This window comes from Cladophialophora carrionii, assembly GCF_000365165.1.
Source record: "Cladophialophora carrionii CBS 160.54 unplaced genomic scaffold supercont1.2, whole genome shotgun sequence".
In the NCBI taxonomy this organism is placed as follows: Eukaryota; Fungi; Ascomycota; class Eurotiomycetes; order Chaetothyriales; family Herpotrichiellaceae; genus Cladophialophora; species Cladophialophora carrionii.
In genome coordinates this window covers 810466-837479 of record NW_008481827.1, presented here as the reverse complement: position 1 = coordinate 837479, position 27014 = coordinate 810466, and the positions used below count along the sequence as shown (strand labels likewise).

Genomic DNA, 27014 nt, shown 5'->3' with positions numbered 1-27014 from the left:
GGGGCAGGATAAGACAATCACTGGGCAGACTTCGTGAGGACAATGGGGAGGCGGCATTACAGTAGCAACAAAAACCTACACTGCTGTAGACGAGGCGAGCGATGATGATGATGATGCTGAACCCATTTCGCTGAATGAATGAGACCGTGACGCCGTATGTGACGCACTCACTCGCAAGGGACATAGTGATAAGCGACGAGATGCTCGCCTGCTCGTAGGTGTCGGAGTTAACAACTTGTATACTGTAACGCCCTGTTTCTTTGACATGAATTCGACGATCAAGAGAGTGCACTGCTCATTCAGAGATCTACCGGCCGAAGTGCTACTCGGAATTACAGTCTACATGCCTTTGGTACTCAGAAGAAATCATCAAGGCCCACACATCCACCTCTGTCTCCCCTGGGACGGGCTACGTGTCGACACGACCGTCTATTAGACATTGTGTCCTTGTCGGATGTTTTCACTCCCAATGAGAAGCTCAGCCGCGACGATGATTTGGATTTCGACCTTGACCTTCCTTGCGTCCCAGACGAGGCACCACTTGCTGCCGAAGATCCAGACATTATCTTCCTCAACGTCGGAAGGTCGCCAAGTCCATCTTCTGACCGACTGTGCCATGCTGAGAAGCCCGTACACATACCTGCGGGTGCCTTGTCGTCGTCATCATCATCATCATCATCATCGCTGTTTTCGTCAAGGCTGCCTTTGGAATTTCGTCGCGTGGCTTCCCGTGCTCTCTGGCTGCTCCTGCTCGTTCTGGCCTTCTCGCTGATTCTCAGGAGCTCGCCCCAACCAATCAGACCTCCATTGCTGTCGAGACCAGGTACGTCGGGCCTCAGATAGAGGACCGGACGGTTCCTTTGGGGTGTTCGTATCGTAAGGCTTGGGAACCGAGTCAGTGTTGGACTATGGGCATAAGTCTGTATGGACCGAAATGGGCTTCGGGACGGCAGCGGGACTACACCCGCTCCTTGCTCTTGCTGCGGGCCTTCATGACCCTCGCGCGCGGATATGCTATCCCTATTTCCTGTCGGATTGGGGGTACATCGACAGATACTATGCCGCTTCCTGCTCTCCCCACGATTACTCCTCTGGGGCCCCGTGACTGCTTGCTTATCTGAGTCTCCGCCAGCAAGATACACCTGGTCTTGGTCTGCAGCGATGGGAGATATGATGCCGTCGTCGGGAGCCAGTGGAGAGAAGTGATCCTGGCTTGCGGTAAGCGGCGAGACAGGTCCAGGTCCAGGTCCAGGTCCGGGTCCGGGTCCGGGTCCGGATCCAGTTTGATTGGTGATGCTGCTCCTTTTCGAAGTGTTGGAGCCGACAGTTCTCCAAGAGCCCAGTGTAGATGTTGATGAGTCACTCGTGGGCTTCTGCGCCGGCGGCCGTGGGGTATCTCTGTCGGTTGAAGGAGCTTGTAGCCGATTCCCGGCTCTGGAAGCGGGTGTACGTGTACTGATAGACTGATGAACCTCGATTTTTCGAGCCCTCAGACGAGCCGCACACAAAGAGCTCGACCTCCTCAATTGCCGGTAGTGGTGTGAATGAGACGCATCACCTGGCAAGGTGATGTTTCCATGCAGAGGTTGGCACACGGACTGCAAGATGCCAAGGGGAGATGTATCTCGAGGTGCTCGTAGTCGTCGTAGACGGGGGAAGCCGCCATGTGATATTGACAGTGCTAGATGCATGTTGGGAGTTGCTTGACCTCTTTCCGGCTCCGAATCATCCGGGTCGGCAGTAGCTCCTGCTTTTGGGTGCGAGATATCCCAGTGCAGGAATTGTAAAGACTTTGAAGCAAGCACAGGCTGTACGACCAATTGCCGCATTTCCTTCGGCAGCGAAGGTACAGCATCGCTCTGCACGATGGTGAACTTGACCAGTCGATCCAGGCTCGCGAAGATCTTCGAGATCGTCAACAAACTCGTAATGTTCTGGTGTAGTAGACTCAACCGCTCCATCTGCGATGCATTGGGACTCGCAGCCCACCTTGTCAGTCCGGTGTCTGTCACGCCTAGGCACTCCTCAAGCCGGAGAGTAGTGACCCATGGAGGAAGCGAAAGGAGCGTTAGATCGTGGAAGTCATCCGTATCAAATGAGGAGACGCACAAGTTCTTGAGCGCCGGTAAGGAATGGAGGATCCGGATGAATAGTTCATGCTCAATGACACCAAGTCCCCCAGGTGAACACAGGAGAAGTGTTTCAAGCTGTTTCCATCGGTCGTGGTATAACACAAACTGATATGACTGGTCCTCGTCCAGCAGGCCGGGAGGTAATTGAGTCTGACCCCTTGCGGTGACGTCGTCGTTCTCGGCGATGATCCAGGCATGTTGCCGTAGTTGTTTTCTTGTTGAGAGCGCGTGCGTCAACCTGTCAAACGTATGGTTGTAGAAGCAATAGAATCCGGTCAGCGCTTCCAAGTTCGGGCACGCCATGACAACGGACGCCAGGGTACAGATGTAGGCGTCGTACTCTGGATTCGGGTTCCCTCCCGCAACGTACAGAGGTATATTCGGATCAGGCACGTGTATTGTCTTCACTAACGTCGCGAGAAGCGGCCTGGAACGGAGCGTTGAGCGCAAACGAATAAGGCGCGCTGCACGGGAGAGCCTCCATTTCAGAAGCATCGCCGGATCATCTTGGCCTACGATCTCGATATTGGTGTAACTGTACGACTTAGCCGCAGATCAGAGGGAGGACGGGCACACCCACAGGCTTCGCTGCGCATCCGAGAACCATGCCTTGCAAGTTAGCTGGATAGAAGTCAAGTCTCTCATATAGCAGGTCGAACAGGAGGAGGATCCGGGACCAAGATGCATGCACCTAAGTTGGTCAAGCACATGCTTCAGGATGGACGATGGCAACTTCTTCCACCTGGCTCCCATCGGACGAATCGAAAACACTGGCTCGATGGTATACCGCGAACTTCGGGAAGGGATCGAGGCTGGGAGGGAGGTGGTCCGTAGAACGGGTGTACCATTCTCCGCTTGCTCATGGTGTGCTCTGGAAGGTACCGGACGTTGGGAGACATCGGCAGCGTCATGCTGCTCGAAAGGGCCGTGTGGTGCGTAGTGGGTAGCCACTGCCATCTCCGTGGTCGTGGGCGGAGGTGTGTTGAGAGAGTCGACTTATCGACCATGGGCACGTGAAATAGTTGAAACTGGTCCGGGTTGACGTCTGAATATCAGCCACTGCTCGGTCCCACGAGACTGTATGTCGGGGCGAGGCGAAGGGCCAGCCGCTCTCGCCAATTCCAGAAATAGCTTTGCATAAGGATGTGCGCGCGATCGGGACTGCCGCTTATCGGCATGGTCCAGACGTGTGCTAGACGGCCAAAGACAAGGATTCAACCAAGTACACATGGAGGCGAATTATTTGGGTGGGAAGTCGCAAAACTTGGTCAGGGAAGACGGGCGTGCTCGGCGTGTTCCAAGATTGCGGGACTGGGATGGTGTCTCGTACAGGCCAATGGGAGCAGAGGCAGCAACGGAGATAAGTACTCCTCGTCAATGCAAGGGTTATGAACAGCTTCTAATAATTCCTGCAGGCTTGTGGGGATCTGGCTGTAGAAGATGGGTGGCCGGAGGGATACTGTAGCGATCTGCATGGCCTGGGAGGAGGCGTAGGAGGAAGGATCCCGCACACATATCAGGGTTGTGGGCAGAAGAGCTACAGAGAGCAAGGAGAGATGTTCGTCTGGCAGTGTTCTTATACCTAAGAACCTTGAATAGAGGCAAGCCACCCAGATCTCGACGACCTGCCCTGGCAAAAGACGAAACTCCATCTGTGGCCTTTCCCATGCTGGGATAATAGTACACGCTCCGTCCGGTGATGTGTCGCCAATTCCAAAACCTGGTCAGACAGAAGCTGTGATACGCCTAAGCGTAGAAGTTGACCGTGTCCTTCTTCTTCGCCTGCACCTCAGCAATAGCTTCGACATAGGATTCATGGTTGACCTTTGATTGGCCTTTCCGAAGAGCAATCATGCCTGCGCAATGATAGTCAGTAACAGTTTGCCAGGTCGTGGTCAGGGGCCATGACATACCAGCTTCCACACAAACAGCCTTGAGCTGAGCACCGCCAAACTCATCCGTCGACCTCGCCAGTTCATCAAAGTTGATGTTCCCTTCGTCGATGGTCATCTTCCTGGAATGGATCCGCAAAATCTGGGCCCGCGACTCTTCATTCGGCAGGGGAAACTCAATCTTTCGATCCAACCGACCAGAACGCAGCAAGGCAGGATCCAGCACATCGACACGATTCGTGGCAGCTAGTACCTTGATTCTCTCGTCCGAAGCAAACCCATCCAGTTGATTGAGCAATTCCAACATGGTCCGCTGAACCTCTCGATCACCACTCTTCTCCGAATCGAACCGCTTGGTGCCCACTGCGTCCAACTCGTCAATGAAAATGATCGATGGGGCCTTCTCTTTTGCCAGTGCGAAACAGTCGCGCACAAGTTTTGCTCCGTCACCGATGAACATCTGCACAAGCTGGGGACCCGCAAGTTTGAGGAAAGTGGCGTTTGTCTGAGCGGCGCAGGCACGAGCGAGCAAGGTCTTGCCCGTCCCAGGAGGCCCATACATCAGAGCACCCTTGGGCGCCTTGATGCCGAGCTTCTTGAAACGTTCCGCTTCTTTCATGGGCCAGACCACTGCTTCCACAAGCTCTTCAATCTGTTTGTCCAGACCACCTACGTCGGTGTATTTCTCCGTCGGCTTCTCATCGACTTCCATCGCCTTGACTCTCGAGTCGTATTCAGCCGGGAGTGTGTCCAAGACGAGATATGAGTCCTTGTTGACGCCAATCAGGTCGGCCGGCTTCAACTTGTTGTGGTCAACCAGGCCGATCAACGGCAGAAAAATGGTCTGTCGGGTACTGGTCTTGATCACCGCAGACTTGCCCACACGCGTGGCGTCGAGATCGATGTTGGCGCCTTCCTCTGCTGCTTCGGCTTCGACATCGAGATCGAGCAGTTCGACGACGTTGCCGACGAGGTAGGGTAGTTGCCTGCCCGGTGAAGACGTTAGCCGTCCAACTCGCATCGCGAGGAGCGTCAGACTCACCTGTTGTTCTCAATCTTGTCCAAGTTATCCTTGATCTTGTCTTTCATGGTAGTCTCCTCGTGCTTTAACCGCTGAAATTCGCTCTTGAGGATCTTCATCTCGTTCTCCAGCAATCGCCGCCGGTTGATAATGTCTCTTGTACTTGACTGGAGAATCTCGTCGTCTATGTACTGTTCTTCCTCATCCTTCTTGTCGGGCCCTGCGTCTTTCATCTCCGCGTCTTTGGCGTCGCCATTCGACGAGGGCTTTTTGTCCCTGTCATCGCCGTCCTTCTTCTGCTCCTTCTCATCACGCTCTAAGTCATCAATATCTTCGAGCGTCGACATTTTCGGGGCTGCTCAGGCGAAGTCGGTTTGGTTGAGGGACAGCTTCCAGGTGACGACCAAGCGTCGCGAGATGTGGCAGACGGGAAGAGGAGATGGATAGGTGATGGTCAAATCGACGGGATATGGGATCGTGTTTGAGTTGATTACATACATGAACAGGCAAGCTCGCACTCGAAATCGGAGTGTCGCTGGGGCGGAACAAGGTCCACGATCACGTGACTTACTCGTCACTCATCGCAGCCTGGCACCGGGAGATTGTGCCACTTCACCGCATCCAGAATCCAGCACATACATATCCAGGCTTCACACCTGTCCGGCCATAAGATCGATCCCTCATTACTCGAGCTGCAAGCATAATATCTCTAGTCAATCGTATTATTTTTGTATTCTGGTTTTTGTTGTCTTTGCATGCAAATTTGAAAGCTCAAAGCGATAGTCTATCAGGGGTATATCCCATCCATCCGAGCGTCGAGTCTTGGCCGTGAAGTAAAGACGAACAGCAGGGCCATGACATCGTTGACCGACCATGTTCTATGGCTCCCGGCGTGCCAAACACCACTGTGCAGGGGACCTTGTTTTCCGTGCAAGCAGACTCTGTCCTTCAAGAGGCCTTCTCAAGCCTTAGCCGGACAGCATTCGTGCGCATTTCAATCTCGTTCACCGGACCGGCTGCCCTCGTTTCGCGTAGCTAATTACAAGAATGATGACGCAGCTCAATCAACCATCCCCAGGATGCCTTGCTATGCAAGCATCCGTGCAAGTCATGCTCTTCTAGCATCGTTTCTGTCGAAGAGAGCGCCGTAAGCACCATGTAGTAAGACGAAGCAAACAATCTTGTGAAACAAAACACAGCCCATACGTGATATCCTTGTACCTTGATCCCGACGCCAGCCCGTAACCATAAGAAGTTGCTCAAGCCGGGGAAACTTTTTGAAGACTTTTCCTGCCGTGCGAAGCCCGCCCAGCCATCCCCGTCATGATTGAAAATGAATGAAAACCTTGCTCTATTCTGGGGAAGTTGCTCGCTCTAGATGCAGAAAAACGAAAGACGAGAAAAGTGCCGGTCGTAGAAAGTCGTTAGATGAACGCAATTAGAGAAATTTCGTCTCGTAGGAAATCGTCCCAAGCAGGCGCCTCAACAATTGCTTGTTCATGCCCAGTATGAGTCGATTTAATCCTGGAGGCGAGGATCGCTGGTGGTAAAACAGTACCGAGGAATCGGTATTTCAAGAACTTTTCGTGCCTGACCGTAGTTCGCTGAACGCTGGAATTTGCATGACGAGTTAACCGACCACAGGTTGCATGGTGTATCCGGAGTGACTGAAATAATAGTCTGAGTGTTTGGCGTGGACGCTACAGCCACAGTTGGGCCCATGAGACATCCAGGTGGGGGTGATACCAGAGGCATAGCCAAATGTTTGAGCATATGTAGGCAGCTGGTTGCGTTGAGCCGAATACGCAGACCCATTGTCGTTATGGTAAGATTGGCGACCATATGCAGGAGGCCCATTGTTTGCGAAAGACCAGGAAGCCGTGTAATAGTCGGGTGTCGATGGACCGCTGTGGGGCGCAGACGGTGGTGAGTATTCTGACATGTATGGTCGAACCCAGCGAGTGTCGTATTGTGCGCCTTGTTGATACTGAGGGGGAATAGGTCCCTCTGGAGACATGAGAGGCTGATGCTGGATGCTGTGATGGCGATGAAGATTTGTCTCGATGGGAGCCAGCTTCTGCATTTCCTTCACTTTGGCAAGTTGCGCCTTCTCCTCGTATGCATGCCAGTGTTCAACCCACATAAAAAACCCTTCATCTTCGTCGTACATCATGCCATGGATCTCCCAGTTGAAATCGGTCAACCACTGAAGTTCCATCATGTTCAACTCATGGACCGGAATGCTGCTTACTTCGGCCCAGGATCGGTTCTGGAAAGTGTTGTCATCTAGGAACTTGCTGCCCAGAAGTAAACATGTCGTGAGCATACGATAGACGGCGCCCGAGGATGACGTTGACGATCCACGTTCCTTTACTTGCTTCATCCGTGACTGCAAATAGAAGAGGCCGAGCATGATGGTAGAGCTTGGTAAGCGTGTAGACGAAAGGATCTGGGACACGTACTTCCGAAATTGGGAAGTTGGAGCTGATTCGGGTGTCACACTGTGGGAGCGGTTAGACGAACGGTCCAGTGAATACCGAAGGGCTGTACTTACAGTTTCTGAGACATCTCGGCCACGAAGCTGGACATAAGATCCATATCATAGTCCAAGTGTTGTGCTACTCCTCCAGTGGGCTTATCCTCCTTGGGTTTTGCCTCGGTATGTTGGGTGCCATAACGTGCTGCAAAGTGATCGAGGGGCTCAGTGACACGAATGGGAGGGAGGATGGGCGCGCCAACTGCGTTTGCCGGCCAATAGGTCGAACCTTGTACGTGATATGGCTGAGAGAAAGCGTAGTCTTGAGAAGGATGAGCATGCGCATGGCGAGACACCGGTCCCGTCAGTGACGGTTGAGCATTGTAGGCTGGTGGTTGGGTCTGATATCTCTCGTTGTAGTCCCGGGATCGGCGAGATTGATAGCCCTGTGACGGGTAGAAACCTTGGTCGGACACCGCACTCAGTGGCGTAAGGTAGGCGGTCTGGTACTCTGGAGGCGTCGGAGGGAGTCTCGAGTGATGGGCAGCTGCGCCCCAGCTCTGGTATGAAGGCATGCTCGGTTGAAGAGAGTCAAGCGAAGCAGACAGCCGAAGCTCTAGTTGTGGTTAGAAACAGATATCTTGTGAGACGGTTCTTGCTCACCGTCTGCCTCCGCTAGCTGTGCGGCCACGCCCGAGGCGTCGAAGCCGAAGCTTGAAGCTCTTGTCTAGACCCCTACTCACAGGCAGAGCATGGATGGGAATGAAGGTGTTCTCCTGGTCAAATGTGACGGTTGAACAAGATCCCACAACCGTATAGTATTACTAGAGGTGTCGAGGACCGGATGGCAAACGTAAGTGTAGCCGTTAATGGATGTCTTGACAGCGAGAGAAAGTTGTAACCAGCAGTCTCGCGAGTGATTCGGATCAAGAGTTTGGGGACAAGACTTAGTGAAAAGCTCGTCAAGGTGGATAAGTTGGATGTTGCGTATGTGTAAGCCGGCGGTGTGAGAAAGATCTTTGTCTCGTAGGAAACCTGCAGACGCGATCGAGTCAGAATGATGTGTGCGCAGCGAAGATAATAGGATGCTCTGCGAAAAAGCAGGTGCGGCCTGTTTGGGAAGAGAACTTCGAGGCGGAAATGAACATACCCAATGGTAACACCTCGAGGTCCTATGGCTCCTCGACAGAACTGTCAAACCCTGCTGCCTTTGACACAGAACAGGTTTGCGTTTGTTATTGGGGAGGAAGCGCAGGCAACGAGAGGTGTTGTGGTGTTGAATTTCAGCGTGGACGGACGGGTGCACCCCGAATTTGGCGACACACAGCCACTAGCACAACGTGGACAGGAGTGCAGGCAGGCAAGACAAAGGCTCTGACTGGACTCGTGACGCGCTCGTGCGTGATGCTTCGTCCAAATAAGAGCACTGTCCAATCTGGCCACCAAGTCAGAAATGAGGTGGGTTGAGCGGTGCCTGGGCGACCGGAGGCATCAATTGATGTGGTCGGTTATGGCGAAGCAGGACCAAATATCGGTAGCCTGGCGACAGTGGTGCAGTGGGAAATTGTGGCAATCAAGCCGACCGCAAGGAGTCGTCAGCTAGGGTGCACTGTGAGGCAGGAACGTGGGCCCGGGTCCGAAATTACCAACGCAAAGGGCTGGGTGGAAAATCCTTTCGGGCGGCCGAGAATAGCAACGGTGGCTGCGCCAACGAACAATCGGCTCAACGGTGGGTTTTAGAACGTCGACTTTTTGTTCCCGCCGAGAGGATTCCAGAGGAGGGATGGGAGAGAGGTAGGGTTTTTGGGTGGGAGAGGTGAAAGTGAGAGAAAGATGAAGTTGAGAAACGACCGCAGCCAACAGAAGAGGGGAAAGGGAGAAGTGAAGAGAGCCTGAGTGGCAGCGACGTGCACACCGAGACCCAGGCGTGAGTCTTGTGAGTGGACTGGATGATGAAGGGGGCGAGCCGGAGGGGGAGAGCGATGGGCAGCGCAGGCCCGAACACGGCTTAGATTCGCTGGCCTCGTGCTGGTTGAGGGCAAGTGCGGCCCAGCGATGAACAGATGGCTTGCTGCGACGAGGAGGAGCAGGGACAAGTCGGGAGCAGTAGCCTAGAGCAAGGGATAGTCGGATAATTGGGTCATTTGCACGGCTCAACAAGGGCTTCCATTCGCCATGTCGATGACGCTAGCTGCAGAAAACGAGCGCGATGGCTGAGAAGCCGCTCCATGACTGGGCGAGTCTGGCTCAGAGGGTATTTTGATCCAGTCACTCGAATAACCAGATGCATGACGGCGGAACAGGCTCGTAGGGTGCACTTGCAGCGTTTGCAGATGTGGGCTGACAGTGGCGGGAGGCGATGAAGGTAGAAATTTCGAATCAAGAGTGTGCTCGCATTGTTTGTGTGGGTTCTTTCTGGTAGTGGGAGAAGTCCCTCAGCCCTTGTTCGGCTCCAGCGGGCAATGTGCTGTGTTGACGGTTCTCTTGGCTGCCAAACTGCGGCGCTGCACCACGAGGACGGGCAGCTAAAGTCACTCGGGCCATTAGTAATGGACGGCGGCACCAGTGGTGCTCAGTAGGCTCACAGGACTGGGAATCGAGCCGATTCTTCTCTGGAGTATGGTGGTGAAGGTGCTCGCCAGGCCTCGAGCCAAAAGCCCTTTCGTTGCTGCAACGCTGAAGGTTCTCCCAGCCAATCGTGGTTGGTTCTACGCATCACTTGTCTCCGGTGAAGCCGGCCGAACACCGCCTTTGGCCCATGGATGTCGGGCCAGGCTCAGACGTTGCGCAGGATGATGCACTTGATGCAGGTGCCTCTGCGCCTCTCGCCGCCCACGCAGATCTTTGCATCGCTGTCACGACAGCAGTGTTCTCCAGCCTCAGATGCGCCCGATTTTGCTCTACACAGTCTAGCTGAGGCCGCAGCTCCGATCGACTGGTGATAAGAGACTTGTATCGACTTTCCCTGTAATGAAGGCATTACATCTTGGGACGGCAACTGTAGGGTAGCCTTAGGGATACCGGTATACGAGTATTTGAGGATTAGTCAATACCTTAGGCAGCGGCCAGGTTTGCATAGTACGAGTATGCATTAGCACTGACTCTCTTCCGTCCACAGTCTGAGTACCGGGTTACTGGGAACGCAATTCTCCAACGTGTTCGCCTTCATTGCCGCTCGCCACTTGAGATGGTGCTACACTGTACAGTTCAATTGGCTCCTGTAGTGCATCTAGGGTTCTGAATTCTTAGACCCTGTGCCAGTCGCCGTCATGAGCATTCGTCACTCTAACAACCGGAGTCCTAGCCAAGCATATCCGGGTGGGCACAAAAGCCACAGCCATGGAATGGGTCCATCACCACGGAATTCGCACAAGACAGGGTTTTGCCATGCTCTCGTCCGATCGTTTGCCGCCGCGGCTTGTCTGGCACATTCTATTCCCTGCTTAAGGCTCCTTCTTAATGGCAAACTTCGCAAGCGTCCTGCTCCCAGTGGTGAGAGCTTCTTTGGTGCCTATTCTCATCACTAGGCGCGGTGTCAACAGCCATGGACTTGTGTTAAGCCAACGTCCGTTGACATACGCCGGGCCCAGCCCATCCGGGGAAGACGGTGCTCAGAGACGGCTACTCCGTCTGGGTTACTACCACAGAGAAGTGCTCACAAGTTCCTTTTCGGATACGGGTCTTATGGCAGACGACATCATCGCGCATTCGCCCCTCACGTGGTGTCTTCTTTGCCCCTGGGCAAGCAGCACCACCTGGCACTGCTAAATGCGCCGAATCATTGCGGAGTCCTTTAATGGAACCTTTGCCCCGGGGCCGTGGGCCAATACAATGCTTGACAGGACGTCCCGACGCCGACGACTCAATTAAGGATATGAGCAAAAACAGACGCTTTCCTTCGAGGACTAATTACAGAGTCGGTACAGCTTCTTCCGTCTCGCATGCAATTTTCTGAGCTGTGTTCGGGCCTGACAGTTTGCCGCGGCACGAAAATTTGTTGTACCACAGTAATAGCAACCCTCTGTGGGCGTGCATGCAGTTGCCATAGACCGCTTTCATCCTCGGCTTCATTGGTTTCCACATGAGCGTCTGATCGCTGATGGGTACTGGTCACCCTCCAATCACGAGACTGACGATTCTTGCATAACATGCAGCCATACGGAGTAGGTTCTCTCCTGATACGTCCCGAATTCCACCGGTTTTGAGTTTTGGCGCTGCCTTTGCTTCAAACGCACACAACAAGGCGGGGTGCCACAGGAGGGCCGGTCGACTAAGGTGGTCCTGGATGTCGAAGTCCGTACCACATTAAGTTCGAGTTCCCCTTGGCATGATGAGTGGTCGCCCGTCCACAACGCAGTGAGCGATGTCGGACGCCAGGTGCAGGGCTTCGAAACCCCTGGACATCACAATGTAGACATGATGTTCCACACACTCCAATGAATGTGGAGTGAAGAGCCCGGGCGACCGAGGCCGATCCAGATACGATCGAGAGCTATGCCACAAGTCCCAGGTCGATTGCTCGCGAGGTCAGACTGGCCCGGTGATTTCCGTAAAGGGTGTACAGAGTGAAAGAATGGCCACTCGGCAGTAGGAAGTACACAATCTCACTTTGGGAACCATTCGAACGAAGGAAGCAGCCGGGCTCGAAGACCATCCTGGTGTTCTGTATGCCACTTCGCCCGCCACTCGACCTCGCGTGCCTTGGCAGCCTCAAATGCGCGAAGACACTCGGCTGGGAGTTCTTCCAGGATGCTTGATGGGATTGACGATAGACCACCGTTATCCGCTTCTGGGCCAACAGTTGCAAACCAGGACTCGGGTGTCGACTCGAGGCAGAGATCATGAATTCTGAAGTTTCGTCCATAGACTGGGTCTAAGCGAGGTAGCCTCTCTCCTTTATCGACACCTTCGGTGTCTTCTTGATCGTCCACGATCTCCCATCGTGCATGTGTTGGTTGCATATGGGCCGGGTACTGCATGACATTGGTGTGAATGTCGTAGACACCGTCGCAGTTTTCTAGTCGAGCGGCAGCCAGTTGTGAGTTGAAGCGACTGGCTTCTCTTGCGTGTTCCAGCATCCAGTTATCGCTTGTGACCACGATCTTCCTTCTCTTCGCGTCCTGGACTTTTGCAAGCGGGAGAGGTACGCTGGGGGCATTGGTGTGGTAGACAGCACTTGCTCCATGCCATGCCACATACTGGTTGCGATTGTATGGCTCTCCTGGAGCTGGAAGACGGTCTTCTGGAACAGCGACTTCTCCCTCCACGTCGCCTCTTTCCCGTGCTGCGCGTGTTTGATAGTCATCCGTCACTTTCTTCCCGCCAATAACAATCTTAGCGCCAAATTCGCGAAAAACAGACCGAGCCGTCACCACACCAATAGCCCGTCCTTTGTAGGAGTGGGGGATCAGGTCTCTCTCGATAAGATCCCGCTTCTCTTCGTCGTCGATGATGATTTTGTAGAGATGCTTGTGCTTCTGAAAGAAAAGGTATGAGTCACGAAACCCGATACAGCGGGCAGGTTCCGTTGAGAGCATGTATAGTCTGTCGTCTCTGCCCAGAATGGTAAACGTCCGCACGCGATACTCTCTTCCTTCTAGAAGCCGGCCATTCTTGTCAACCTTCTCTTCACCTTCGGGGTCTTCAGGCAGCAAGACTTCATCGTTGACAATCTCCATTGGGTTGCCATCGTCGTCAAGAGGAGCCTGTTGCGGTCGCGAGCCTCCTGCCCTATACTTGGCCCACCTCCCACCTCTGTGGCCGCGGAAGCCGCCTCTTCGCTTGGGAGTGGCAGCTTCAGAGGCAGCATCATTATCTCCATCATCAGATGCAGGAGGGCCGCGGTCTTTCGGTGGCCTGCCTAACCTACCGCCTCTACGTCCTCGCCGGACGGAAGGTCGACCGCGCCGTGGAGTGGCAGAACGGGACGGTGGTTCCGACCCTCGTGAAGGGGTGGGAGCTTCTTCTGCATCGTTGTTCTCCTCGTCTTCGTTCTCTGGATCCTCTTCGTCCTCCTGTGGGGTGGCTGCGTCAAGAGGTGTGGCATCTGGCATTTCTTCGTCTTCGTTGTCGGAGATGTTTGGAATGGGAGTCCCTGCGATGGTCAACGCTCGTCCATTTAAGGAAAACCAATTTGACTTACGCATCGAAGCTTGCGCAGCCTGTGCCGCCAAACGTGGACGCCGAGCCATTGTGTTGGCCAGGCCCTCAACAGTGTTTCTTTGATGTAAAGTGATGCTGAGTCGATCTTGAATGCCGCGAGGGCAACAGACTGGCAGAACGCGCCGCGCGATTCGAACCAAACTCTTGTGGTGGTGAGGGGCGAGCCACAGCGCAGTGAAGTGCAACTACGGTAGATCTCAGGAGCACATATGCATCGCTCTTCTGAGGCAGTTGACGTTGCCAACCTCAAGCGGTACTCTGCGTCGAGTGAATTTAGTGCCAATGTTGGGCTCCTCGAATTTGACAATCGTTAAACTAGGGCACGGACTTTCGTGTTAGCAGGTCGTTACAACCGCGTAAGCAACCCTCAGCCCTACCACTCGAAGTGGCCATCCACATCAATCGTGTCGAGTTACGCAACGATTGCGAACGCTTCTGTGTTATGTTCTACAACAGCTGGCTATATGCACAGGGCCAAGCCAAAGCGCTTAGAATAGAAAGCGCAGCATGACCTAGAGGGTGTCTACACCAGGTGTTGCCTCTCACCTGTGAAGCAAATAATGCGATCTCTCCCACACAGCCTTCACTACATCGAACCAACCGACACTCTCAAAGGCTTGAATGTCAAGAGTCCAAACTCTTCTCTCCTCTCCGTGATAGGAAGTATTTGGCCGAACACAACGCTATCACAGTCATATTCAGAATTTTCTTTGTCTGAGTGGGGTGTCAGCAGATGGAAAAATCTTTGGAAATGAAGACTGAGATGTACGATAGCCCTTCGGTATGCAGAATAACCCAATTAGGGTTGCCTTAATCCATGACCGACGACTTTTGCCCCTGCCAGTCCTACCTCGTACACTGTCGGCAACTTACTTTGCAGGCCAGGGTAGTTGATATACTCGTATGAGTAGCGAAGCTAACGCAGTTGCATATGCTGGGATTCGATCATGTCCAACAGAACTTCGGAGAAAGCGCACATGACCGAATCAGAGAGAGGAGATCGCCGACTGTCGAATACAGCGCACATGCAAATGGCGGCTGTGACTCTCCGGGTATGAGCCTCGCTCTAAGTTCGTCACGGGTGAGTCCATGAGCCAAGTGTAGAGGGGCACAATCGCTCAACAATCGCCGAAGGAAGGAGTTCCGGAAGACCCAATATTTACGACTTGTGTTGGCTTAGTTGGCATCCCAGTAGCGTTCAGGATGGCACCTCGATGAGCGATTGGATGACGTCGATACTGTTCCTCAAAGCCGGTTTCGCCAACACTTCCCAAAAGCATTCGGCAGATGAGGTACCTAGGACCACGATGGGCGAGAGATGCATACCGATGGGAGGTCGGTTCGCCTTCACTGTTGCCTCCGATCGCTGAGTCGTAAGCTGTCTTTGCGAGCGGAATATCATAGGTAGCCTGTTCCAGCACAGCCCGGTTGAGGAGGTGAGAGGAGCGTGAGGAGCCTTGTCCAGTCGCACTACCTGGCATTATGAATGACATGCTTCTGGCTTGTGTCCGCCCGACGCCAAATCCCACTCCAAAGGACCTATCGATCATCGAATGAATCGATATATCGTAGATTCGGAGCGGGCGATTGGGCTGCTGCTTGGAGGAGCCCGAGACTGGGGACTCGCCCGCGAATAACCCTCTTTTTCGGAGCAGCGGTTCAGCTTGTTGCATTCTCATAAACACCCCGATTTCTGTTCGATTTCTTCTTATTGCTCGAAGATATGATCACGGGCGACCGCCAACCATTTATTCAGGCATCTCTACGCCCCCAGAACCCCTGTTATTTTAGCTTTTATTCTCACTCGCTGCTACCTCAAATTTTGCCATCTTCAGTCCACTTCCCGCATCCCACCTCTCCTCCCACTCAGTGGCATCCCTTCTCCCGTTCACTGGCGAGCCACATACACACAATACCTCGTACCCTTGCAGCCCTTAACCCTCCTGGCCTGGGCCCGCCGAATTCTCCAAGTGACAATTTTTGTCCCTCGCCTGCAGCTCGATTATATCACCAGTGCCCGCTCCTGTCGAGCTCACCGTCGATACCACGCTTTGGCACAATTCGATACTTGGCCAGACAAGTTCGCATTCCCACCTTCACCTCCACCGATTGTGCGATTGGTCGCCGTTCTTGGATTTCAGGAACTTGGGATAGGTCTCCGAAGTAGGACCTGCAATCCTTGCCGACCGAGATCCCGAATTTCTCCAACTTCTGCAGCAGTTCCGTCATTTGCATTTGAGCCTGCGCCCGGGAAACTCAGGAACCAGCTCCCCTCGCTCCAACGGGTGAGCGCGGCGACACTTGACTGACAACCTCTTGGACAAAAGTTGTCATTTCGTTGAAAGAGAAGGGAACTCAATAGTGAGGCGGCCAACATGGCGCAGGCCGGTCTCAACGCAAACCCAACTGCAGCTGCAGATCTGTTAAGACAAGCCATGGCACAAAAGTACGTCCCGATCTTTTCCTTAGTCCATACGAGCTTCGTTTTGTGACGAACCATGTATGACTGTCTCCCTGGATGGTGGGGTTTGATCTTCTCCAGCCTCGGGTCTGGGAAGTTGGGAAAACGGCTGTGTCATTGTACGTTTAGACACTTTGAGCCTTTGAACTGTGTCGGATTTCAAAGTTGCTGTGCTGAAGGTGGAGGAGCATCGTGGGGCAGCAAAATGTCTCGACCGGTCCAGGCAGGAAGTGGTCGCGTACAATCTTCAGGCGATGCTCTGTCTGCAAGCGTGAACCCATTGATGTCCTTTGCTGACCCACCAAGCAGCAGTGCGCGACACGAACACCGACATGAAGACTTCCACGACCTCGTTGGATCGAATTCACCGACTCCTTCCGGTGTGGAGACACCGCGGCCTGACCTCCACGACAAGCGGCTCCCAGGTATTATGCACAGCTACTTTGGCCAGGTGGGTAGAGATCCCTCTCAGATTACACCGTCATGGTCATCTCAAGCTGGCACACTCCCTGAGCATCAAGCAAGTGAACAAAATGCATCTTCATCTCAGAAAGAGGAGGAAGGGAAGGGCAAGAGCAGGAGGGTGTCAACCGCCTCTATAGGCTCGATGGTGATGGTGGAGCGGGAACAGCTCTCAGTTCCAACACCACCACCGGATGAGCCGCACCCAGAGTCTCTACGACTCATGCCTGAGACCGACCCTCTCCGACTGCCACCCACACCTATTTCATCCGCTGCTTCAATGGTGAACAGAGACGGCGAGGCTGCGGAAAATGGCGGGTCCCTGCTAGACGGCGGTCTCGCATCCATCACGCAGGCTTTGAGGAACTTTGTGCTTCCCAAATCCACTTATAGCGTCAAGGATCGCCGCCACCAGTCTCTACCCGTCTCAAGTGTTACGAGAAGCACCGTTTCCGCGGCACACATCTCAAACCCTGCGTCGTCCACTCATTCCTCGAGAACACAGAGCCCCAGGTCCCCTTCTCCAAGTCATGCTAAGCCTCCATCGTCTGAAAAGTTGAGAGAGTCAGATGAGCTAACTTCAAACGTGGCCCCTGCGCTGCGTGAAAAGAGTACTCCTCCTCACACGCCCCGAGCCCTATCCCAAGAAGATTACCGTCGGGCCGATACTCGGTCCCCTCTGTCCAGCACAAGCACAGCTAGCAGTGATAGACACACCCAGATCGAGCAGAAGCGTCCGCTCAAAGATCAACTACCCACGGGCAGCACTCCACGAGGAAAACTGAGTATCAAGATTGCCGAAGGACGCAATCTCAAACCATCATACGATCCATATGTGGTGTGCCAATTTGAGTGGAACGAATATGTCTCCAAGGGAGCAAGACATGACAAAATGGATGTCGACGAGGATGACCGAAAAGGAGCTGTTTCCCAGTTGTCATCCGTCCCAATTCGGCGGACCGACAGCGACATGGGTAAGCCGATGGCGATTCCTATGAAGAGTCGCCAGAGTAGTACGAATGGTAATGGAGAGGAGAGGGGACTGAGCAAAGTCTCTGATCCTCAGTGGGATCACGAGGCCATGTTGTAAGTCATCGCCGGGGTTGTTGGCCTTCCTTGTGCCTGTTACTGACTCGTTTCTAGCGACGTTGTCAGCGATCAGTCAGAGCTTGATGTTACAGTCTATGATCGCCAGTCGGAAACATTTTTGGGCCATGTTCGGCTATGTCTGAAGCTCACAGAACAAAATCCCACTTTAGAAGGATTTTTCAGACTGGAACCTCGCAGTGCCGAGGACCAAGACATCTCAGGCGAGATTCACATTCAAATGCACTTCCAGAAAGTGGAAAAGAAGCACTTCGGGCCCAACGACTTCCAAATCCTCAAACTTATTGGGAAGGGAACCTTTGGTCAAGTCTATCAGGTCAGGAAGAAGGATACTGGACGGATTTATGCCATGAAAGTGCTATCAAAGAAAGTCATCATCCAAAAGAAAGAAATTCAGCATACCATCGGAGAACGGAATATCCTGGTTCGGACAGCCACGACAGAGTCGCCGTTCATTGTCGGTCTCAAATTCTCGTTCCAGACTCCTTCGGACCTCTATTTGGTAACTGACTTCATGTCGGGAGGAGAGCTGTTCTGGCATTTGCAGAAAGAAGGCCGATTCAAGGAGGACCGGGCAAAGTTCTATATCGCAGAACTTATTCTAGCCCTGAAACATCTTCACCAATCTGACATTGTCTACCGGGATCTCAAACCCGAAAACATCCTACTCGATGCCAACGGACACATTGCGCTGTGCGATTTTGGACTGTCCAAGGCCAATTTGACTCAGGACGACACCACGAACACTTTCTGTGGAACAACCGAGTATCTTGCTCCGGAAGTGTTGCTCGATGAGCAAGGGTACACCAAAATGGTTGATTTCTGGTCACTAGGCGTCCTGGTCTTTGAGATGTGTTGTGGTTGGAGCCCGTTCTATGCCGAAGACACCCAGCAAATGTATAAGAACATTGCATTCGGCAAGGTGCGGTTCCCAAGAGACGCACTGAGCACCGAGGGTCGAAACTTTGTGAAAGGCCTACTCAACCGCAATCCGAGACACCGACTTGGTGCGAACGGAGACGCCGAGGAGTTGATGGCACATCCGTTTTTCGCCGACGTTGACTGGGATGCCCTGGGCAAGAAGAATCTAGTCCCTCCTTTCAAGCCGAAGTTAACCTCAGTTGCCGACACATCCAACTTCGATCCGGAGTTTACAAATGCTCTCAACACGTCATCTTCTCTCAACGCTCGAGCAGCCGCTCTAGCTGCCGGTGCAACCGCCGAGTCAACGCCATTATCTCCTACCATGCAGAACGCCTTCCAGGGCTTCACATTCGTCGACGAGAGTACAATGGAAGAACGCTTTGGCGGAAGAGACAACCAGTATGATGACCGGGTCGATGAAAATTCTCTCTCACGTTCCAGAACAAAGGAGCACAGAATGAGCGGGGTCCAAAAGACGGGTGATGATGGATTCTTCTTCGAGGAATGAAGAGATGGCTACTGAAATTGTGTTGTCATGGCCAGTGAAAGTCCGTTGATACCAGCCACACAGACAGTCTCGCAGAGGTGCGAGATCGAACTTGTTCATAATACCCCGCAAACAAAAGGCATAACAGGGGCAGGTGGGAAAAGTGTCGCATTTCCGTTTCTGCATGAGCTGGTCGTGTGCATAGCATGAGTTTGTGCGTTCCTTTTTCCTTCGTCGTGCGCATTCGTGCGTTGTGAGCTTGAGCTAGCAGAGCACGACATAGCATGACCGATACGGCCTGCACCAAAAGCGAATGATTTCACATCAGGGCTATCGATGCTCTGGCTTGACCACTGATTTCTCATGCTGCTCAGGCATTGTGTTTCATTCCTCAAAGGACGCTACACGAAGAGCAGGGTCTCTTGATGACGAAAATTGATGGTTATGATGTTGCTGATGATAATGCGTGTACTGTAGCTTACTGCGTGAGCCAGGCATGATATGCATGAGATGTCCAATGATCAATGATAGTTTCTTGTTGCGGGTGGTGGTTGTCATGACAGTGCGTAGGTGTAAGACCGTTACTATCATACGAGCACCGGGATATCAAATATCGAACCGTGGACACTGGACAATGGACCATGAATGATGAGCAATGCACACACAACAGGGAAGTATATTCGTTTTTGTTCGCTCTTTGAGTACGTGTGAGGATATGTGGGGAAAGCGAGGCGAGGCACAATTGCAACACCGACGAGTACCCCGACTTTGATTCAGGGTATGATGTGTTTCGTGGGCAACACCTTATGCTGGGGCGACGAAAAGAGAACTGAAGAGTTTCGGTCTAATAGAGGTGTTTGTGGCTTGGTCATTAGAGGCGACGCCGCTCCTCTTACAGTAGTAGGGGCCTCCTCTCATGTTCTCCGCTGGTTTCCGTGTCTGGCTCTCACGTCCACTATGACGGCTCGTCGAGGCTATCCTCCCGCCAACTGAGCCTTTTTATATCATTACGACTAGCGCAGGTCTATGGGTTGATTACACCCTGTTCCCCGTCTCGGCCCCTCCGACTTGCCCGGGCTCAAGGACCTTACTCCTCTGCTCTGTCCCGACGGGTGGTTTTCCAGACTTGGCGGCTAAACGTGCGTCTTCCTCAGACATCTTCTCGAACCCTTTGTCTGCCATGCCTTTCTGGCCGAATGTGGTGCCCACTGCGGCTTGTACAGATCCGGCTACACCCTGGGCCATTCCCTTCAGATCTCCGGCGATCTTGCTGGCGGAGCTGGCGCCCGGGGCCGTGGTGGGATCTGATGAAGTGTAGGAGGTTTTGTCCCCAGCGCTGGTGGATTGGTAATTCGTTGTTGAAGGCGTGGCACCAAAGCTTTGGTCAGGGGTGGAATCTTGACCTGGTGGCGCAGTGGCTTGGAGATTGCTTGCGTTGTTCAGGTTGGCGGAATTGGTGGTATTCGGAGTGGTCATTTTGTCGGTGGATTGTCAGGTCTGGTGTGTAGATGTGAGCGAGTTGGAGTTTGTGGGGGGTAAGGATGCTGTGTGGATGAGGCGGCGTGGTCGTGGCTGATGAGAGAAGGGGAGAGTAGAGAGAGGTCGTGCAGGGGGCTGTGTTGGTGCTCGGGGGAGGGATGGGAACGGGAAGGGAAGCCCTACCGTGTACGTTTTAAGTCTGGAGATGGATCAGTGCGAGAATGTCCTCGAGATACCTAGGGTAGGTAGTTTCCAGGTGTAAGAAGGACGACGAGTGTCACACCACGGGTCTGGGTTCTGGAAGATACAGGCCAACGTGTTTACTGAAGGGTCACGCAATTGAAGAAGTGACAGCAGACATCGACAAGTTCAGTTTACACTGGCAGAAATACGGATTGGAGGCGCGAGAATACCTTTCGTCGCTTGTCTTTGGCTCCAACTGACTCTTTCTCTCTGAATTGCATCCGATGTGGAGGTTGCCATTCACATGTTGCTGTTTTCTCGAAATAGCTCGTACTGTTCGGTGGAGGTTTGCCGATGACGTTTGACTACGTCATACGAGCACACAGGAGTTGTACTCCGTAATCATTGTGCTCTCACCGACTCTTTGAGCCACCGTAGCTGATACGAGGCTCCATGTTACGGTGGTCAAAATGAGCTGTGCGGCATTCTTATAGGGATAACGCTTGGCGCGACATTGCTCGGAGATCCCCGGCTATGATTGGTCGTGCGTTATGGGTAGAAGGGATCTGCATCTATTCCTAGCAAAACTGCAAGAACCACCTCAGAATCTTGAGGTTTTACCTCAGTTTGCTGGGGCGCTATTTTTGTCTGCGGCTGGACGAGCTCATTCCCCGTGCTGCCAAGGTAGGGACAAAGTGGTAAGTGAACGTGGAGACGGGAGGCTAGTCCTTACCCCTCTTGAGCCTCATCAGAGACCTCTGCCTGCCCGCTCTCAGCCGCATTTCAGCCTGATCGTGCATTCGTCAACATAACCTCTTATCGTTGTTTCGCGCATTCGGGGTCATGGCCGGACGATCAGTGCCCCCATAAGGCGTCAACAAGGTATATCAGCTGTGGATTCATACACGCATGTTTTCACACACTGGCACCGAAACTACAGCCTCGAAACGATCCTGGTTGGAAGACCTACCCACTCCTGCATCCTTTCTTCAGACAAATCAATGTGCCACCCTTATGACACTGGAGCTCGCATGACATACATCTCACCAGACCTTATCCACTAGTGGAAGCCGTGCTGTTCTCTTCCATGTAATACGCGCCTTTTCGAAACCACCACAATGCGCCTTTTGAAATTCAGTAGTGATGGTGAGCTGAGCTTTACCAGCTACTTGATCGAAGATATTCCACGCTACGCGATCCTTTCCCATACGTGGGGAGCGGAGGACGATGAAGTCACATTCAACGATCTGAAGGACGGATCTGGCAAGAGCAAGCTTGGCTATAAAAAGATTCAGTTCTGTGGCGAACAAGCTCGGAGAGACAGTCTACAGTACTTCTGGGTGGATACATGCTGCATCGACAAAGCAAACCATACCGAGCTCTCGGAAGCGATTGTCTCGATGTTCAGCTGGTACCGTGATGCCGAGAAGTGCTACGCGTACCTGTCAGACGTGTCGGTTGGTAGCGACAACAGCAGCGAATCTGAGTGGACGCAGGACTCAGCCTTTAAAGAAAGCAGATGGTTCACACGGGGCTGGACACTTCAAGAGCTACTTGCCCCGAAATCAGTCGAATTCTTTTCGCGAGAACGTGAACTGCTGGGCGATCGGAATACACTTGAGCAAGAGATCCACGAGGTGACCAAAATTCCCATCGCGGCTCTCCGCGGCTCTCCTTTAACTGATTTCAGTGTTGACGAGCGGATGCGGTGGGCAGAGAAACGGATAACCAAAAGGAAAGAGGATAAGGCATATTGTCTACTAGGGATTTTCGGTGTATTCATGCCTCTTTTGTATGGCGAAAAGGATCACGCGTACATTCGGCTCAAAGATCAGATCGACGGATATCGTGAAGGCTCCATCCATATCCCGTTGCCGAGGAACATGAATTTTGTCGGGAGAGATCAGATCGTTCAAGATATCCATACGGCAATTACTTCTCGCCAGGTCCAAGGATTCGATTGTATTCGATGTGCCGTGTATGGCATGGGCGGTATCGGAAAGACACAAACAATTCTCGAGTACGCTTATAGGTACCGAAAGGTTTTCTCATCCGTTTTCTGGGTGAAGGCTCATAGTTATGAATCTGCTGTGAAGAGCTATTGCACCATTGCACAGAAGATCGGACTCGTCAGAAGGCCTAGCTGGGGAGCCTGGAGCCCCGAGAACCAAGACGTCGGTACCGCAGCGGTCTTCGCTGTCAAAGAGCGGCTGACCAGCAGGGAATATAGCAATTGGCTCCTCTTGTTGGACGGTTGGGATGACTTGGACGACGAGAGGATGGAGTCCTTGATCCCTCACGCCGGTTCAGGTGTAGTCCTGATCACAAGCCGAAGGGAGGACTTGGCTCGGGCCGGATGCAGTTTCAATCTTCCACTAATGGAGGAAGCAACCTCGTTGTCACTTCTTTCGAAAAGCTCATTGACTGATTATGGTGATTGTAACCCAGAAGGTAAAATCCTGTGCACGAAGGCCACGGAATCTTATGGCTGACTGGAAAATCAGAACTCAAGGCCGCGAAAGAAATCGTGAGAGTACTGGGGAATCTACCTTTAGCCATTGATCAAGCAGGAGCACATATGCATGCTCGGAAGATGCAAGCCGCAAAATACCTATCACGCCTTACAGAGAATGCAGAGACGCTGGACTGGAAACCGCCGACAAATACGTGGGCCTACCATAACACAGTGCTAAGCTCTTGGGACTTGACTTTCAAAGAGTTTGAGAAATCACACCCTGATGTGTTTGCGATGTTCCAGGTTTGCGGGTTCCTTGCTGGCGAGAACATCAGTGAAGACCTGCTTACGTCTGGCTTCAAATCCGCGGGCATGGGTAAGTAGCTTGTTATTTCCAAGACGGGATCGACTAACACGGTGTAGACGCCCTGGCGCAGGTCGTGGAAGATGGCATGGGAAATCTCTTCTCCTTCTCTCTCGCAAAACGCGAGGCTGGAGATGGGTTCTCAATCCATACAATCGTTCAGACATGCGTTCGCCAAAGATTATCCAAACTCCAAAGACAAACGTATCTGGACAGCGCGATCTTACTTGTTGCTGGTGCTGCACGTGAGTTGTCGTCGCAGCGCCAGCTAGATTGGCTTACATATCGGCAATTGCTTGCGCATGTTAATAGTTGCCAAAGGCATCTGGATGACGCCCTCCAGCGCACGACGTGTGTTGTCCCTGCAAAAGAGTTCTTCATACTCGGACGAGTCTGCGATCAGTTCGGCCAACCCGATCAGGCGATTCGCTGGTTCAAGCAAGGACTCAATACAACGACACACGTATCCACACAATCGAATTTTGAATGCCGTGACGGTATTCTTACAGTCATGCTCAACAAAGGCCAGTTGCACGAGGCATTGGCCGGGTTCCAAACGCTATATGCCGAAGCGATTACTCAACTTGGTGTGCAACATGAATTAACGAACAAGATAGCCAACAGTATCGGTATAATTCACAAGAACATGGGTTCACTGGAGCAGGCTTTGGCATGGTACGAAACATCACTCTCTCAGGTGAGGGAGAAATTTGGCGAACGAGATCAGAGAACACTCGCTACCTGGAACAACATTGCTGTGATTTATAAAGAACAAAAAGAATACGGAATGGCGCTCGACCTCTTGCAGGATGTGCTAGGGAAAAAGGAGGCAGCTCTGGGAGAGGAACATCCCTCTACTCTTGAAACACTCATGAATCTCGGCAACTTGTATAGGCACTGTGAGCGATACGATGAGGCGCTTCGTTTCCTGCACCGAGCTCTCCGCGGAAGGGAGAAACAACTGGGGAAAGACAATCCGAAAACACTGGAGGTGAAAGGTAATATCGCCAGCGTTTACTTCAAAAGCGGTCGGCTTGAAGAGGCCATCAAGCTACATGAGGAGACTTATCACGGTTATAAACAGGTTTACGGGGCTATGCATCACGCTGTACTCACTTTGGCCGACTGGTTAGGGGGATCCTATTGCCGAAAAGGGTTATATGTCGCGTCGCTTAAATGGTATGAAGAGGCCTTGTGTGGCAGGCGACGACTCCTCGGAGAAGGAAACACAAAGACTTTAGAGACCGTTACAAACATGGCAGAGGTTTTCGAATTCCAAGGTCGATTCTATCGGGCAATGATATGGTACAAATGGGCATTGGATGGATTCAGACGCGGATCTGGTTTGAACAATTATAGGGCGCAATTACTGGAGCATCGACTTAGGGCTCTCCTTCGCCAATGGCACCAAAGAGCAAGAGAGGTGCGGTCCAGATGACAAGCGACAGCCTCTGCTCGACATCTCATCAGTCCCGACAGCCGCGATGCCATCTCATACGTGGCGGCCCTTGAGCTACTACCAATGCAACGGGTAATCACCGCATATTCAGGACAGCGCGCGGCCATAGGGGCCTCGCCGCTCACGGCGCTTTCCCGTCCGATCTGTTTCTGTATACACATGCACCGACGACAACCCTCCCATGCAACCGGACACATTTCCATGCAAGACTCTTATGAACACTTATGACTCCCCGCAGACGAAAATCTCAAATAGTGTCGACAGAACCTCGCCCGCGCCGGGTACCTTGCTCAGAAGGTCGCTGGTAATGGTCTGCTCCAAGCTGTTGCAATCGGCGTTTGCGGGCGGCACGCAACTCACACCGACAGAATACATCATCTGGGCTTGGATGGCGTTGTCGTCACTGCCCTTCAGCACGACGGACGCAAAGCTGATGGAATCGAGAATCAGGTCGTCGTCTTCGGCTGACCCCGTGGTATCGACCCTGCTGTTTGTGTCCGTCTGCGTGACGGCCGCCTGCATCAGTCCGCTCATGTAGTCGCGCTCGTCAGCGTTGTCGTACGACCCTGTCATTGTGACGCTGAGGGTGCAGTCCTCGTTCAGGTGCTGGAAGGGCTTCGTTAACGGGGTGGTCGGGTCGCAGGCTGTGGCGCCGCAGCTTGTCTGCACGCCCGACTGGACCAGCACCGCGCCGCCCAGGTCGACCGTGATGAGGGACTTTCCTGTCGAGACCGTGGCGACGGGGTTGGCTGTGGGCGCCGGCGCCGTCACGGGTGCAGAACCAGGAACCACCACAACGGCCGGCTGACTGGTTGTGAAGCACGTGAGGCTCGTGCCTGTCAAGAGCGTGCACACGCCGGGGGTGTCGAGCGTGCCGATGAGATCCTGGCACGCCTCGTCGGAGTAGAAATTGCACTGGAAGGTTGGATCCGCGCTGAGGACGTTGACGGCCAGGTATCGGCCCGCTGAGACGCAGGCGGTGCTGTCTGAGTTGCCGGCCGTTGTCACTTTGTCGATGGTCGCCTCGCCGTCGCAGCTTGCATCGCCTATGAACGTCTGGATGTGGATATCCGCGAACACGATGCTCGCCAGCAGAAGCAGAATGAGAGCCCACTTGTTCATTGTTATTTTGATCCGGTGTATTTGCCTGTGGATAGGGAGGGACATATAGATTTGAAACGTTGCTAGGCTGCAGATTAGGGGAGGTCCTGGTGTCAACAAGTCTCTAATTTGTACTTTGTCAGTTCAATCCTTTGCACGAGCTGGACATTTCGTTTTATTCCTCCCAGACTCGAGTCCGGACAATTCTCCGTATCACATTTCGGCGCGTCGTGCGTGGGCTTGCTTCGCCACGATGTGCCATCTCCGCGTGTCCCTTGTGTGTATCGGGACGACTCCGCCTTCCAGACGAGGAGTTGCGAAAGTAGGAGGCGATACACTTGAATGCTCGGTCCGGATCCGACAGAGCGAATGTGCCGCGAATCGTACCAAAGGGCCTGTTGAACGTTTAAGCCTCATCTACCGAGGAGTGTGGCAAACGAGCTTTGATGGAGAGGCTGCGTTGTTGATTGGCTTGTCTAGAAGGTTATACCGCCCTTCCGCCTCGACGCGCGTTGAAGGATGCTTTATGCTTAGTAAAGTCGCAAACGCACTTCAGACAAGCGAGTGCCTTTGGTGGTGAGTCACCAGGCTCACGACGCGGACAACGCACGAACCCAGACGTTCTCACCAACAGAAGACTTGTTCATCAAAGGCGGACCTGATCGAGGTGGGATATGGAAGGTGAAAGTTCATTGTCCCTATGAATCAATTTCCCATTTCAGCATACACAGTACACGCACTCCTACCTTAAGCCGGCGAGCCTTTGCACGTACCGCGAACGACCGGAATCATCCCGGGCCAAATCAGCCGATGTACTTGAAGCGGACTTGCTAGCATATTTGCCCCTGC

General features: G+C 53.1%; 8 protein-coding genes across 8 annotated transcripts; 2 read left to right on the top strand and 6 right to left on the bottom strand.

Annotated features, from left to right (window-relative positions):
* Positions 1-432: 432 nt before the first annotated feature.
* Positions 433-2435, bottom strand: G647_02364 (uncharacterized protein; the record flags this gene model as incomplete). The annotated part of the gene is made up of 2 exons (XM_008726713.1): positions 433-566; positions 641-2435. The coding sequence occupies 2 exons, from the start codon at positions 2433-2435 to the stop codon at positions 433-435; spliced, it is 1929 nt and encodes a 642-aa protein (XP_008724935.1).
* Positions 2436-3878: 1443 nt separating this feature from the next.
* G647_02363 (26S protease regulatory subunit 6A) lies at positions 3879-5392 on the bottom strand (the record flags this gene model as incomplete). Its single annotated transcript, XM_008726712.1, has 3 exons — positions 3879-3988; positions 4046-5010; positions 5067-5392. 3 exons carry the CDS (start codon positions 5390-5392, stop codon positions 3879-3881), a joined length of 1401 nt encoding a protein of 466 aa, XP_008724934.1.
* Positions 5393-6675: 1283 nt separating this feature from the next.
* G647_02362 (uncharacterized protein) lies at positions 6676-8096 on the bottom strand (the record flags this gene model as incomplete). Its single annotated transcript, XM_008726711.1, has 2 exons — positions 6676-7546; positions 7600-8096. 2 exons carry the CDS (start codon positions 8094-8096, stop codon positions 6676-6678), a joined length of 1368 nt encoding a protein of 455 aa, XP_008724933.1.
* A 4029-nt stretch (positions 8097-12125) lies between these two features.
* G647_02361 (uncharacterized protein) lies at positions 12126-13712 on the bottom strand (the record flags this gene model as incomplete). The annotated part of the gene is made up of 2 exons (XM_008726710.1): positions 12126-13615; positions 13664-13712. 2 exons carry the CDS (start codon positions 13710-13712, stop codon positions 12126-12128), a joined length of 1539 nt encoding a protein of 512 aa, XP_008724932.1.
* A 2715-nt stretch (positions 13713-16427) lies between these two features.
* Positions 16428-19145, top strand: G647_02360 (uncharacterized protein; the record flags this gene model as incomplete). The annotated part of the gene is made up of 2 exons (XM_008726709.1): positions 16428-17692; positions 17750-19145. The coding sequence occupies 2 exons, from the start codon at positions 16428-16430 to the stop codon at positions 19143-19145; spliced, it is 2661 nt and encodes an 886-aa protein (XP_008724931.1).
* Positions 19146-20159: 1014 nt separating this feature from the next.
* Positions 20160-20600, bottom strand: G647_02359 (uncharacterized protein; the record flags this gene model as incomplete). The annotated part of the gene is made up of 1 exon (XM_008726708.1): positions 20160-20600. One exon carries the CDS (start codon positions 20598-20600, stop codon positions 20160-20162), a length of 441 nt encoding a protein of 146 aa, XP_008724930.1.
* Positions 20601-21904: 1304 nt separating this feature from the next.
* G647_02358 (uncharacterized protein) lies at positions 21905-25043 on the top strand (the record flags this gene model as incomplete). Its single annotated transcript, XM_008726707.1, has 3 exons — positions 21905-23237; positions 23291-23617; positions 23665-25043. The coding sequence occupies 3 exons, from the start codon at positions 21905-21907 to the stop codon at positions 25041-25043; spliced, it is 3039 nt and encodes a 1012-aa protein (XP_008724929.1).
* A 243-nt stretch (positions 25044-25286) lies between these two features.
* On the bottom strand, positions 25287-26186 carry G647_02357 (uncharacterized protein; the record flags this gene model as incomplete). The annotated part of the gene is made up of 1 exon (XM_008726706.1): positions 25287-26186. The coding sequence occupies one exon, from the start codon at positions 26184-26186 to the stop codon at positions 25287-25289; it is 900 nt and encodes a 299-aa protein (XP_008724928.1).
* Positions 26187-27014: the final 828 nt, after the last annotated feature.